The 15,633-nt window shown below is 45.1% G+C and overlaps 1 protein-coding gene across 2 annotated transcripts in view; it reads right to left on the bottom strand.

The window, feature by feature from the left end:
- Nucleotides 1–4,230: 4,230 nt before the first annotated feature.
- EVA1A (eva-1 homolog A, regulator of programmed cell death) overlaps nucleotides 4,231–15,633 on the bottom strand; it is a 186,281-nt gene continuing 174,878 nt past the window's right edge. For both annotated transcript variants that reach the window (XM_088520115.1, XM_088520116.1), the window contains 2 exons: nucleotides 12,944–13,117; nucleotides 4,231–5,711 (listed from right to left, as the gene is read on the bottom strand). In XM_088520115.1, the coding sequence (XP_088376241.1) occupies nucleotides 5,341–5,711; nucleotides 12,944–13,117 (545 nt within the window). In that variant the 3' untranslated portion in view covers nucleotides 4,231–5,340. The remainder of the gene's footprint in view (nucleotides 5,712–12,943; nucleotides 13,118–15,633) is intronic.

Here is a 15,633-nt window from a genome sequence, read left to right on the forward strand (position 1 = left end):
TAGACGTTTGCCTAGAGGGACAGCAGACTAGAAGACACAGCAGTCTTTTAGAGAGCTCGCTTTTTTAGTTAACTTTGAAAAAAAGCAATATCTGCAGCTGAATGATTCTTCAATGCACTTCAGTTTGGAAAAGTAGATTGTGAAATGGGGAAAAATGAAAAGTGTTTGGTTTTGCTTAGGTCTTAGGGAGGGAGTTTAGTTTTTAATTTCACCAATTTATTATTTATACCATTTGGATGACAGGGAAAGAGAGAAAGCTGGCAAAATTAAACATAAAAATCAAATGATAGATTTTCTTGGGTTGAACTATGCTAAACTTTCAAAATAAGAGCAAACTTTGAAATATTTTCTGGTTCATGCTGACAGCTCTGTGTGGTTTGGGAAGCAAATAGGTTTGCAAGCACACGAGCAAGTGTGTTCTCCTGATGCAGATGTCATTACATCCATCTCTAGCGCTGAGTTGCTCTTTTAGGCATGGGAGGCTTTTGCACCAAGCAAGATGCTTAGTTTTGCAAGGAGAAATGTCTGTGCTGTTCTCACTGATCCACAAGACCTGTGTGGAGAGTGGTCCAAGTGCCAGGAGGTTATTCTCTCCATTGGTCTCTGATTAGAGGCTGCATGGGGTCAAGTTGCCCCTCATCCAGAAACTGCTGGTGCTGAGAATCCTGACTAGCTCTGTGGGCTGTGAAGCTGGCGGTGACGCATGAATGTAAATTGACAACTTACCACCAATATATGCCCAGAACCCAAATTAGTGCTTTCTCCAGGGCTGAAAAATCAGACTAGTCCTAAAAAAACAGTCCAGCAATCCTTGCAACTTTTAACTGGTTGTAATAACAGTGATGGAGATCATGGGTGCCTGGTCATGCTCATGCTCATGAGCACAGTCTCTACACTACATCAGATTGTCTCTGGAACAGAGCACAGCTCCATTTCCGTGGTCTTTCTGGAGATGTGGTATCAAAAAAAATGGTTTGATGAGGACCCAGCAGCATGAGTGCCCCTTCTCCAAACTGATGCAGTGCTCCAATCCGACACTACCATGTTGCTGTTGCTGGAACGGATCCGTTCACCAGATGGGTGATCTGAAGATCCCCCAAATTAGCTGTTTTGTTTAAATTACAGCAAACCACCATACCCACTCAGAGAACCTTCAAGACCATGATGTAACAAAGGCACTTTTATAGCAACATAAAGATGAGCTGTAGTGCACTGAACCAAAGACATTACTGCCTTTTTTTTTACTGAATGACACTTAACTGTGGCAGTCCTTGAGAAAATCACAACTAAGATGGAAAGAGAAAGGCAGCAAGCAAAACCTTGAATTTTTTTTTCCATCTAAGGACACTAGAAACTCTGACCAGACTATTAAAATTCCACTGTGATGGAGACCTCAGCAATGACTGTGAGCAGAAGGATTTCTGGGCCAGTCTAAGATGATTAATTGCTTGTGATGCCTCCAGAAACTCAAGAGAGTCCATGCAGCAAAAGAGGAAACTCTGATCCCCACGGCACCTCGCGCAGATGCTTTACATTCTGGCGGTGCAATGGCCAAGCCAACTCGCTTCATTTGTGCAGCCCTCGGGCGCGAGCAGGACAGCAGGCAGGGGGTTAAGCAGCGGCCTCGTGGTTTCTGGAAGGGAAAGGCATGGCTCATTAACTCGCCGGAATCCTTTGAGGATATGAACACCAGGGTGGACATGGGAAAGGCAGCAAATGCCACATTACCGAGATTTTCAGGGTCCATTAAACACAGGTCCACATCAGAGGTCAGCGGTGATAGACTGGGAGAAGTCAAGGGCAATGGGAAGTGAGTTAGCATAGTGGGTATCTCGTGGTACCATCTACATTTCTGTGGTCTCCTTTGCTATATTCAGTAACCAGTCCAATCTGCCGCAGGAGGGTAATGGACATTTGTTGACACTTCAACAGTTCCACCCACCATTTCCAGGTGTTTTGGCACTCCCGTTAGTAGGAGCCTTGATTTTCTGACCCATTTACAAAACTATCCTGGTCCAAGTGATGGATCTATAACGGAAGGACTCCGTTGTTATTGGTCCGAGTGTCCTGTACTTGCAGAAGGTTGAAAGTGCCAAGGTGTGTGGCACCACCACTTCACCTGACACAGGTCTGCAGCCCAAAATAGCTCTGGTAACTACAGCACCATCTCCTTTAAATTCAACACCACATAATTCCCCTTATTACCAACCATTCAAACAACTCAGAAACCAGGATTACTCTCTTATCCCTATTTTATAAAGGCAAACCAACGCACAAAGACTAGACTCCCCACAGAAAAATGAACTTCTTATCCAAAAGATCAGTGATTAGGAAATTAATTCATGACATAGGAAAAGTTTCTTTCAACTCCTCTCTCTATGTTGGGGAGTTTGGCAAGTGTTATCCTGATGACAATACTCATCTTCGATGTATAAAATTAAACAAACAAGGAAGCAGAGAGCAGAGCTAGGCATACCCTCCTACTTGAGGGCTTCACAGCAGCCTGGTAGAGAAATATTCTCCATTCTCTTATCTTCAGCCATGAGAGAGTTTAAATGCTATGTATGAAACAGACAGTGCCACACAAAAGATGATTGAGAGCAACCAAATCTAAAGCTCTATCCACTTAAGCTACCCTTCTATGGATTAAGAAATATGGATCACCTCACACCACGCATCTGATTCTTCTGTATTCTGGATGAGTGTTTTAGATTTGTTGGCTTACAGAGTTAAAGGCAAAGCACAAAAACTATTCAGCAGTTTTGGGACTAATCCAGAAATAGTTACAGAATGACTTCAAGTCTTTTACTTACGGTAACTCAAAGGATTGTATTTGTCTTTTTTCTTTAGTGAAAGCCTTTTAGAAACGCATGGCCCTAAGACAAAAGCAGCTAGAAGGTACATAAAAGAGCAGCATGTGCTGCAAAAGATTTGTACTCCCATTGCACCCTGTTACCTAGGGCAAGGCTGAGCTGGGCTTGTCTGCTCAGCTTGGAAGAGATGTGCACAACCTGCTCCTTCCTCCTGCAAGCTTCAATGGGGAGATTTACAGCCACACTAGCAGTGCTAAGAGAGGACTGACCACCAGCTCATAACACGGGCTCAGCTGTGATTTACACTCAAAGCAGGTATTTCCATCCTTCAGTTGCATATTAAGCATACTCAGACTTACGCACTTCTTTCCTGTGGAGGAAAATATTCATTTGAGAAAATCATATACATAAATTAATTCATTTTAAATTAGTTTTCTAACGTATCTCTGAGGACACAGCACTCCAGATCTGAAAATTTTCTGTCCCTTAATGACCAAGGTCAAGGGAAAGTATCTTGTTATAGGGGAAAACACATGGCTAACAAAACCAATCCCACCAATCTCATCCTGTCATGCTGCTCCTTTACATCCTCTGCACAGTGCATTCCACATTCCTGCTAAAGCCCAGCACCTGGGAGCACCTCTGGGATTCAGGACCTGCCTTCTGCTTTATTACTAAACATCAGCCATAAAATCTATCCCAGGTCAATATTCAGTCTTTGCACTTGAGACTGTAGTGGCTCAGGAAAAGGAACTGCTCTGCAGTGTTAGTATTGCCTTCCCAGATGAACCACCTCTCATTGTTTGGCTTAATTTTTGAATTTACCAGCGTTTTGGGGGTTTTTTTGCTCCCACTCTGCAAGTGTAGAGACGGAACTATGAGATCTTCAAATGCATCTTTTCTTGGCTGGAGAAGGAGAACTGTGGGGATGCTAAACGCCCCCGGCCAAAGCAAAGCACACCGGGAAGGCTGGGTCGGTGCTGTCCCTCCACAACCCATATTCTTCCCCTGTGTGATGTGGCATGCTAACCACACCACAACTTCAGCAGCTCCCATCACACATTCCACAGGGCAGCTGGAGGAGCACTAAAATATGTTTTTACCTTTTTCTCCAAGGTCTCTCTATTTCGGTTCCTTTAGCATTTGCAACTTGTCCTGCTATAGACTTGGGACAGGCAAACTCAAAGCATCATGAAGTCCCTGGGGCACTTCCCCTTGCCCCTGCTGGCTTTGGGATGTCCCTGTGAGAACCACTTCATCCCTCAGCTGCTCCTGCCCATGTGCACCGCAGAAGTAGACTAATGGGTTGAGGCCAGAGGAAAAAGTGCCTCCAGGCTCTGCAGAGGTGCATTACTGCTCCGAAGCACTTCCCTCAAGCAACACCTATGTCAAAAGTGAGGATGCAAATTCAAGTGTGTAGAAGCAAACCAGAGTTTATTTAGCATTTATTTCCCATTCTGCTGTCATATGCATCTTCTTCTGTCTCCATTTTCCTCTGGTAAACGTAAACCTTTTTTAATTATTTTTTAATAAAATATATAAAACATTGTGCATTGCTATTTATAGGAAAAATGTAGTTTAACAACAAAAGAATAAGGCACAGTCCTGTGCAGCATCTTCAAATATATATATATATATATATATTTAGAACAAAACAAACAAAAGAAAACCCTTTTCAACCTCTTTGAGGTTGTTAACATCTCACCAATCACTGACACATCTCTTATATTACCATAATTTCACTGTTGGAGGTGGGTTGTTTGACAGGGGCCAGCAGGGAGAACGGACTCAAAAAAAATAAAACAAAAAAAAAGGATTTTATCCCTGAGGTGTCAGTAAAAAAAAATGCTCCCATTGAAAAGGAAGATGAAAAGACAGCCATAAATAACTGCATACACTATGGCAAACATCCAAGCACCGAGATGATTTCACGATGGAGGAATCCCCTCTCCCACTTCCCTCCCTCCCCAGCCCAGTTCTTAACAAATTCCCCATTTTTTAACAAGTCATATTTGCTGTTGGGTTTTAATTAGGTTAATATCTCATGGCTTCTGAAGTCACAAGACAGTTGGTCAGGATGTACCTCCCTCTCCCTTGCCAAATCATTTTCCAGACCTGAAGTTTTGCTCCCAAAATCCTCAGGAAAAGGAGACCAAAAAAATCCCGAATCAGAACCAAAACCTGGCTGACTTCTCTCCCCATCCACGAGAGGAGCAATTGTACCGCAGCACGCCAGACTCAAAGCCCCACGTGGGAGGACATAAATGTCACCTTCCTGCCTACCACCAAGAAACAAAGCTGGCGACCACCTCTGCTGCAACCAGAGAGTCTCCGCGAAGAGGAGCGATAGCAACGTCAAGGAAGAGGAGAAAGGGAATGCTTTATTGCTGTCCATCCATACGGCACTGCGCAGCGCTCCTGAAAGGAAAGAGGGGGACACCCACACACTGCTCCTCTCCTCCCTCCGCTCCGTATCGCACGTGGAGGACCCCGGGCGCAGAGCTGGACGGTTGGGAGTCCCCAGCACTTAGTAGTAGCGGTTCAGGCTCCTGGTCCCAGGGATGTCCGGCTGGCCGTTCATCCAGATCTCCCGGATGATGCGCTCCCGCTCCTCCAGCCGCTGCGCTCGCTCCAGCTCCTCGGCCGAAGTGAAGACGTTCATGTTCAAAGTCCTCTCGAACCGGCGGTGCCTGCGGGCCGACAGGTCCGACGTGGTGTCCGAGTCATCGTCGCTGTCGCTGCTGTCGCTGTCGCTCTCCCGCTCCCGCGGGGGCTTTTTGGCGGGGGAGCGTTTGCAGTCCGTCCGGCAGGACACGCGGAGCACCAAGGCGAGCAGCGTCAGGACGAGTCCAATGCACACGCCAGAGACGAAATACAGAGCAGCGCGCTCCGGGTTCTCTGCAAGGGGAGAGAAAACGATTATCAGAGGCAAAAATCCCTCAAAGCACACGCAGGTTCCCTGTGCAAGTACCTGCAAAGCCCTCTGGAGAGTTTCTAATGGTTCCTTCTGCTTCCAAGCCTTCCATTGCTCTCTCCAGGGAAATCAGAGAGTGGATTTGCTGCCAAGTCATTTACCCTCATGTGGAGTGTGGACTAGCAGCAGTTATGTCTTAGGGTTGTCTAGAATGGAAAGGAGCAGCCCACAGAATTAAATGCTGATTTCTGCGGCGGTGCAAGCAGGATTGAGATGAGGATGCTGTACACTCAGCAACAGCTAAGTGCACCTTTCTGCCACATCCATTACCATTGTACAAGGAGTGAAGACGATTATAAAGCTTTATGCACTCTCTCAGATGTCGCCAAGCGAAATGGCAAGCCTTGCAGCATGGAAAATTGCATATTATTTATTCATAGGTTTGATTTGCTTATCTAGGCAAGTGAGCTGGCTTTCTGCCCAGACCACCAAAATGTATATCTGCACTACGCAAGCATAGCTGGAGTTAGTACACTAACAGGATGGATCCTGCACAACAACATTTCAGAGGTGATATAACAAGACTCCAAAGGATCCACAATTCCTTTTAAACTAGGTCATCTTGTTTATTTGCTGTCCTGCTTTTTTGGTTCATTGGACTTCTCAGAAAAGTAATTATGATAAACAATTTCCCTGGGCTGAAGCATCTCAGCACATTCCACGGTTATAGTTACACCAAAAGGGAGAAGATGAATCAAGTACAAGTGCCAAGGCTCTCTGCACTCCACTGTGTCTGGTGGAAGTCCTGAAAGGAAGTCAAGATTGGGTCTGGTTCCTCAGATGTGTCCAGTACCCTCGAGCTTGGTGATGGACCCATAAGAGTTCCCAGCAGCTGAGAACAAGCTGAGAAAGATCCATGTGACTAAATAACTCCACTCTTCTTTTACTTTCTCTACTGTGTTATAGAACTTGCCTCCTCTGGCTGGTACCCTTAAAGGGAAGTTTGCAGAAAATGAACTGGGAACTATCTGAATATATTAAAAACTCAGCAGGATATGACATTAAGCAACCTCCTCTACCTTAAAAGTTGGCTCTAAAACTGAAGTTAGTTCTGTTCTGATTGGAGAGTGGGACCAGGTGACCTCAGAGGCCCTTTCAGGCATAAATTATTCTACACTTCTGTGGTCAGAAGCGAACACTGATCTGTGTGCACGGTTCAAGGCTCTGAGAAGGTAACTACCTGGAGATGCTTGTGGCACAGTCACAGGCGGTTCCTTTTTTGCTCTGCACATTCTCTCTATCCAATGGGATCTAAGAGGTGACCGACAGGCCAAAGGCAAGGGAGATGCTGTGCAAGTCTCAAATCTGGTTAAGCAAACATGAGACTGTCCCTTAAGGGGTTAGATCAGAGGGTATAAGTTAAAAAAACAAAAGCCTAAAGAGGGACTACAAAAGAGGGAGTAGAGAACTGCAGCTGATGTGTTCAACAAGCCCTTAAAAAAGAGAAAAGAAATGAAGCAGTAGCTGGAAAGGGAAGTGAGGCTAAGGCTTTAAGTTAAAATGTTTCAACAAGAAAGAGCCAGCAAATAGCCAAAAGTAAAGGAGAAGAGAAGGAATGAGGATGGCGTGATGGTTGTGCCAAGAGCTCTTGCAAAAGTCTAGCTGACTAAAATCCTGGATCCACAGAAATTAAGGACAATGCTGCATGCAGGGCACTGAACCTTTTTGAAAACTTCAGCCAAAATGCAGTACCAAAGACACTGTATCTGGTCCTATGCAAACAGAGTGATCTCAATTCCAGAGATTCAGAAACTCCAGGAAAATTGGAAGCATCCCTGATACTGTTTTTACCACCAGGCGCAATATAAACCAGGGCACTAATTGCAGAGCTTTCTTTACAAATTGGTGTAAAGAAAGGCTCCAAGGACACCCAAAATGGGAACAGCAAACTAGTGGGACTGGTCTATTTGCCATTGAAGACACTCAGTCCAGGGTGTCTCCTCTCGCCTGACTGGGATGCCAGGCACTTTTCTGAGCACCACATTCCTGCACACACATGGGCTTGATTTGCTTGTGTTAGTTCCACTCCTCACTCTTGTAAAGCAACTCATAAAAAAAAAAAAAAAGAGAGAGAGACTGGAGCCTGAGACACAGGCACATGTGGTTTCTCTTCCCCCATTTTTGTCCATGTCTCCCTTTTCCCGTCCTGCACATTCACTTTTCCCTGTCACTGTACGCAGCGCATGAGCAAGCTGCAGCTCAATTGCTAGTTAAGCAAACATTTTTCATAACCAGCTTGTGTCTGTATCCAGAGTCTTTCGCTCAGTGAGACGGCTGTAATTGAATCTTTGGGCTCTACTGGCATTTATGAGCTCCTACAGCTACTCTGTCAACATCTGAGACACTGCCTGGCCTTTTTCACCGAGCTGTAACCCTACGTTCAACCGCAGTCTTGGCATTTATCTTACATACAACCTACTCGCAGAGCAACATCTCTCTGCGCAACCGAAAGAGCAACTTAAGCTAAAAATCAGTGGCTCTGTTTTTTCTCGCTTGAAGTAGCCAAGTCAGCAACAACCTGAATTTGGGATTTTGACATCTGATTAGTGGTTTAGCGAGACTCCTCCACCACATCTCCTACTTGTAAAGACCAAAAAAGAGGCCTTCTCTTTAGAAAACAAATGCCAAGCATCTTCCAAAAACTTGATGGTGTTTCAGACATGAAAGCACCTCAAAACACTTGTTACATTGGGAAATACTCTTTAAAGGAATATGTATATCAGTAGAAGGAGTTAACATAGTTTTGATATGCATGCATATGTGTACACTATTGCACCCTTTAACACATAGGTTTTCACCAGTATAGCTTTTTTTCCCCCCACTGTTGTGGATGACAACTCAGAGCTAAACTTTTAGCAGAATCAAACTGCTGTCTATCTCTTTAGCTGGGGTTACCTTTCTCCTTGGTATTTTTCTTTCTGGACCAAGATCACTCATGAAAATGTCACTGATTCAAGCCTGCATTTAATCCATGCACACAAAAGATATATGTTTTTTTATAACCCTTTATACAAAAGCTACCACTTTCTAGGCATTCAAACTGCCCCAAAATTAGAAACACATTTTATTTTGTTTTCCCAACCAAAGCAGCAGCAATTACGGTGCCTGTTTCCTGAGGGCTAACAATCTGCTGGGAGCATCGGCCCAGACTGCCATTAATTCCCCAGGAAATGCCCCAGGCCAAGGTTGTTATTGCTATTATAATAAATTGTTTCAATAAATAAAAACCAATCTAGGCATTAACGAGGCTAGCTTCCTGTGATGGCTTCATACATTCAGAAACCTCAGTGGGGAGGGGAATTTCAGAGGGCCTCAGTAAAAGGTTCAGCATTAAGCATAGCCAGACAAACAGTAGGAACAATCTCTTCTAGAGATTTTACACTTAGCCCCAGAGGCTGCTGAAATCCCCTGGTAGAATAGAGGAAGCTCTCCAGGAGCCCCTTATTAATAAGGCTCAGACCAAGCAGTCTGAAAACTGGAATGAGGTCCCCCTGGGTTGTTCTTTGGAAGCCCCTTGTTAATAGCTTGGCAGCCTATCTTTGATTTGGGGAGGATAACAGAGATTCATGGAGATTGTCTTCCTACTCTTTTAGCGTGAATGCAATAACAGAACTGGAGTAGGTCCCTCTGTCCAAAGGAAGGCATTAGAAATGCTCTGATATGACTTGGCTGCTTAGTATTGATACAAACACAAGGCACAGTTCTGTTCTTGCTGGTTCATTGTGCCTCTTGACTGAGATCAACAGAGTTTTTCCAAACCACCAGAAAGGCTTTGGATTAGGTCCCTAGGTAAAAAGCAGGCTTGAGGTTTACAGGCAAAGACTGCATATAGTTAAAAACTTAATTCTATAAGGATCATAACTTTCAAATTCAGGGCATCCCTGAGTCCTCTGTAGGACTGAGCCCTAAATCAGACTTCTCTGTTTGGTCCCCTCACCTGATAAATTCGTTCCCCATTGACATACTTTTCATTATTTCTGAATAAACACTGTTTTCAAGGTTCTGAAAGCTGTGAAAAGACTAACAAATAGCTGGCTTTAATACTCCTAACTACAACACCAGCTACTTACAAATTTGCTGGTGAAAGACTACACTGCTGCAAAGAGGCTTTGCTTCCTGTTGGGCTGTGATTTTTTCACTCCTTGGTTGTCAACAGAAACATTCCCAACTTTTATATGGAGATTTCAGCCAAACAGATGATGGAAATAAGCATGAAGTCTCTCTCTAATGTAGCTCCTTCTCCACTCAGTGTGCTGCAAGACCCTACACGTGCTAACAGTGCAAGGGATAAATGCCTGCAGGCTCTTTACCTTCTGCTGCCCACCCAAACCTCTTGTTTTGAGACGTAATGCTCACAAGAATGAAAGAGATTGGTTTCTGGATGTTCTCCATAGACTGAGAGGCACCCCACAGTCTGGAGGCATAAGGAAGAGGAGAGTGGATCGTCATTTCAAGGGTGCCCTCGACCCATGGAATACCAAGTGCCTGTAACTTCCTTTTCCTGGAGTGGTCTGAGGGCAGACGGTATCCTCTGCCCACATAGAAAAATACATCTTTACATATTGCCTTTGCCTGCTTACAAATTTCTCCTGCACACTGCTGTTTTGAGCCAACTCCCCAGCACAGGGAAATCCTGAATACAGTGGTTTCAGTATCCAACTTTGACTTCAGGGACTTTCTGGTGCTGGGAGACAGAGAAGCCTTTGCACTAATGTTTCCCTTTGGCACAGAGGCTGTGGCCAGGAGCAGTGAGAAGATGTGTGAACCCACCCTCCCTGGTCGTCCCAAGCCCTGACTCTCCTGAGCCACCAGAACAGCTTCACTGTGGACATCAGCAGCTGCTGTGGCTTAAGCTGCCTTCAGAGCCCCAAATTCAGACAAACACAAAAATTTCCGAGTGTTTGATTGCTCAAAATCTGCAAGAGGATGGGCGAGAGCTTTGCAGTGCTCTAGTTTTATGCAGATGATATTTGTGCCCTGTGACACAGCTTGTCTTTGAACACATCATCTAAACCCTCTTCACATGCACATATAACAAAATAAGCCATGCCAAATCCATCCTCTCCATTAAAAGCTGAAGGCTAAATTACACATAGCAGATAAAGATGTTTTAGGGCATCTGTTCTTTCAATCCCTGAGGCAGCCATTATTTTTTGTAATAAGAAACAAATGTAACATATATGTCATTGAAACTAAAATTCATCTAAAAGTCATGCTCCAGTCCACTGGAAAACACTAACAACAAGGTTCTCAACTAATCACTGGCTATTAAGGTTGTGATATCTGAGCTTTACCTATTTGACATCCAGAAGATCTCAACACACCGCTGGGAGACCACACGGTGAAAGGGCAAGCAAATCCCACACCAACAGCACAGTTAAAGCTGTCATTATTTATTATTTGTGTCGCAGTAAAATCTAGAGTCTCCTGCCAAGACTGACGCCTTGTAAAGGGGATGAATCGAGGCCTTTGTGCCCTACCAAACAAATAAAGGGTCAAAGACTGCTACTGTGATAGACAGAAGCAAAGTCCATGGGGCACAGTCAGCAGTCCTGAGTATCAGTCCCAACTGTCCCTACAATTTCTCCTGCAATCTTCTGCTACCTATTACTGTACTGAAAAATAATGTTTACAGCATTTTATTTTATTGCAAGCTTGGGAATTAAGATGTCAAAAATAGCAGTTGCAGATAAGAGAGGGGAAAATATGACAGAAGATTGATTCAAAATGTTTTTCCAGAAGCGCTTGCAACAAAAATATATGACCATCATTTGTGAAGAGCATTTGTGAAGAACATTACTTCCATTAAAGCTGTCTGCTTCTTGAAGGTGACACAAAAAGCCAGGTCTTCATGCCATCATTAGACATGTGCAGAGGCAGAACCTTGGGTTCATCATTATAGGATTTTTCAGAGGGAACCTCCTCTAAAGGTTTTGGAATGTTCTTTCTAACTACTGACCACTGCCAAAATGCAGTGGGTGGTTTCAAATCTAAATGCTTGTCTGCAGTACCATGGCAGTAATCTGAGCAAGTGCATGTGCCTGACATCAAGAATTCATTAGTATTTAATGAACAAGCAAACCAAATGGCACTGTGGCTCACAAGTACAGGAGCTTTAGTTATATCGACCCCAATGCAACAGAATCTCCTAATTTAATTAGTGTGGTGCTAGCAGACTTACTGCAGTATACACAATTATTTGCAGCATGGAATGGAAGAGTAAAATATTAATATTACTGGAAAGGTGCATGCAAATATTTCATTAAACAAATGAAGAACAGCTTTCAATTCCATAAAAAAAAGTGACTACAAACAGCATTTCTTGCCTTTGGAGACTAGTTACAGAGAAAGTAGGACCCTCCTTCTCAGTTAAGCAGCAGAGATTGGCCTAAATCTGCTGAATTAGTACAGCTACTGCTACTTAGCCTGCACTTCTCTTTCCTTAGGGTAGGCTCTTCCAACTCTTATCGGCAATCCCTACTGGTGACAAGGTCCCTAATGTAATTGCAGGTGGGAAATCACTGCACATCATCTGTCTCTGCTGGGCTTCTTGCTACCAGCGGCACTGACCCCAAGCACTGAATAAGGGGCAGAATCTTTATGTCAAAAGCAACCTTTTTAAAGCAAATTTAAATAGAAGACAGCTCCTCTGCTACTTGAAAGGCACATGTGGGTGAAAGATAAACTGTGATCCCAGGAAATCTTACTCCAAAATAGATTTAAATATACAATTAAGCAGACTCTCCAGTTACTTCATCTTCACACTTCTACTGAAGATAAGCCAAGTTCTCTTAAACAGAGTAATGCTACTCATTTTCCAAATTACAGGACAACAAGCTTGCCTCTCTAATGAGCCAGCCTTTGATTTCCAGGAAAAAGGAGCATTAGGAATAATACCACATGTAAGATTACACTCTATTTAACTTTATACAAGAACAAGTCCAGGGAAAAGCAGCGCACAGTAAACCCTGCTGTATCCTATCGACCAGAGCTGCTCCGGTCAGGTCTTCCAAGGCAGATGTTGCTTGAGAGACAAATGAAAAAACACAAACAGTTCCCGACGGCAAATTGAGTCCTAGGTGAGGCTGACGTGTAGACCCAACGGAGGGTCTGCAGAGCTTGTGAGAGCCAGGGGGGCTGCAGCCACCAGACCTACCTGTGATGAAGGAGTAGGCTGCGAGGATGTTGCTGAGCAGTGCCATCTCCGTGCTGACGCCCACGGGCTCCATGCTGCCGTTGAGCGCTGGCGGTTGTGTCTCATCCACGGGAAGCAGGGACGGGGTGAGCTCTGGAGGGTAGAAGGAGGCCGATCTCCCTTTCTTCTTCTCTGCTTTGGAGCGGAGAAGGGATGAGGAATGAGGCACGTGCCCTAGCCCTGTGCTGCCCTATCAGCATCTGCGCAGCAAAAAGCCACCCAGATTCCCCCTCTTTGGCAACGAATTTTTCTGAATTGGAGCTGAACACATGCAGTGTTTGTATCCAGACAGCATCTTCTCTCCCCCCGTCTCCAGCTCTTTCATGTCACCACTTAGACACACCCACCTACAGTACAGCAAATATATAATCAGGTTTCTTTTCTCTTATGTAAATCAAAGGAGCTTTTATCAACGGTGAGTTCAGCAAAGCTTGTAATAACTCGGCACACCGGCTCGGAAAGCACAAGCAGAATCGGCAACCCCGGGCCGGTGTTTCACCACCTCTGCAGCGATCCATGCACACCTGGCAAACAGAGCTGCTTTCTCTCCAGCCCTCGCAGGGAAGGGTGGATCTGGGTTTATGACTTCCTTCAGAGCCCGCTCGCATTGTGTTTCACCCAGACACCATATCCCCTTCGGAGAGGTGAGCACGAGTTAATGATTTGATTTTATTTGTCAAAGACTGGAGCTGAGAAGGCAGCTAATTCCAGGAGGCTCAAAGAGACCCTTTCAGACCTTATCAGCTCGCTGCTGAGTACTCCCTGCACCTTGCTCTGCTGGCAGACACCCCCACTACCCACAAAAAACTAATTGTTTTAAACACACACAAAAAAATCGGTGCCCAGGATCCAGATCCATCATCCATGTGATTGTTTCACTGCAGCTATTACACATTTTCCAGCTTCCTTCCCTGGGATCTGCTTCTGGCCAAAAAGCAAAGCACCGTAAAAATCACAGAATTGCACCTGGCTCCCACTTATCTGCAAGTATTAAATTCAGGAAACTGTCAGGTCCGTCTCATACGAGAGACAGAGGCACCTTGGGGACGCCTGTGCTCTCTGGCTGCCCGGCCCGCCTGCTCTCCCGCAAGCCCGGCACAGCGAGCCGCCACGTTCAGCTTCATGCGTGCCAGGAAGCGGCTCAACCCCTGGAAACGAGTAACAGGCATTCAGGGGTGTCAAAGAGAACAGGTAAAACTGGATGGAGAGGGCTGCAGTGCGGGAACGCGCGCGCGGCGGTGCCAGCGGCGGTGATGGATGTCCAGGTGCTACCGCAGACGTTAGCCCCAGGCGACGCGGGCGCTGTCCTGCGGCTGCCACCCAAGAGCCGCGTGGCCTTGGGAAAGCCACACATTACAAGGCACCCAGGTGTTTGTAACCAGCCCCCAAGGAAAGCTTTCTGGGGTGGATGACTCGGCGGCAGATCCAAAAGGGAGAAATGTCCACAGAACCTGAGAGGTTAGGAGCATGGAGATTGCTGCAAAGCAGTTTTACAAGGGGAGGCACCGGGGCACAGGAGGACAAAGGCACATTCCTCAGGAAATCAATAATGAGGCTTGGAAAAACTTTTATTCGTATGCAGGCACCAGGAACATAGTATGTCCTCTAATCTGCTCCTTATTCTCACTGCCCAATAAATCCATGTCTGTACAAGCGCCTTGATTTTTCTCTACCACTGTTCCTGGAGAGAAATCCCTGGAAGCAGAGAAGCTTGGCATTTCTAAAAAGTGGGATACTGCCATCAGTGCAAACCTCTCACCTTTGCTAGAACAGCTGTAAATTTTCTGTGATTTAATTTCCTCTCTTCTGAAATGGCAATGGCAGTGCAATCAGATAAAAATGTCAACTGAGAATAAAAAGGTTATGATTTATCACACCACTTACTCTCACTTTTAAGGACTGAGCACTTGCACAGGACAGTTTGATAAGAACAAAGCAATTTCTTTAACTCAGGGAACATCTACACTGAACCTAAAAATCATGGTACAGTCTGAGCCATGCTACTAATTATGCTGCTCCCTTCTATGCGATGACATTAAGATAGAGTCCTTTGCAAATTTATATAGTCCTTCGCAAAGTTATTAAGATATAGTCCTTTGCAAAGTTATTTTAGGATTGCCACTATTTTTTTTCAGATCCCCTTTCCTATCCTTACATATGCATTTTGGAGAAAGGATTTGGTAGATACATTCTGGAAGAACAACATGGGCAGGGTCAGCATTAGAAAGGGTCCAGGCTGCACCTTGCTTTCAGGGTTTGGTTAGTTGACCACTGGTAGAAATGAAGGCTAGGGGCTTACTGCGTACTGATAGTCCTAAAAATGACAGTCCTAAAGTGCAACAGTGAGCCCCAAGCTCAGAGTGGGCTGTTACACCTGCGGGGCATAGTATGGGACCATCAGGAGGCACTAGCCTGAGTCTTGAATGCAAAATAGTCATATTAGACTTATGCAGGCTCTGAATCAACTTAATAAGGCTGGCCTCACAGGAGGGCTGGGTAGCTCCAGCAGAGCTAGCTTAGTCAACCAGGCAGCTGGGCACCATGTAGCACTGCCATTGTAGACACGTCCTGAGAAGGTTCTTCTGATCACCAAACCTCTAGCCAACATGCAACACAGGTACAACGACATTGTCTGCACAGTTGCTACAGAC

Source organism: Tinamus guttatus, unplaced genomic scaffold (genome assembly GCF_059628265.1).
Source record: "Tinamus guttatus ecotype Peru unplaced genomic scaffold, ASM5962826v1 Tinamus_guttatus_pri_ptg000080l, whole genome shotgun sequence".
Lineage (NCBI taxonomy): Eukaryota > Metazoa > Chordata > Aves > Tinamiformes > Tinamidae > Tinamus > Tinamus guttatus.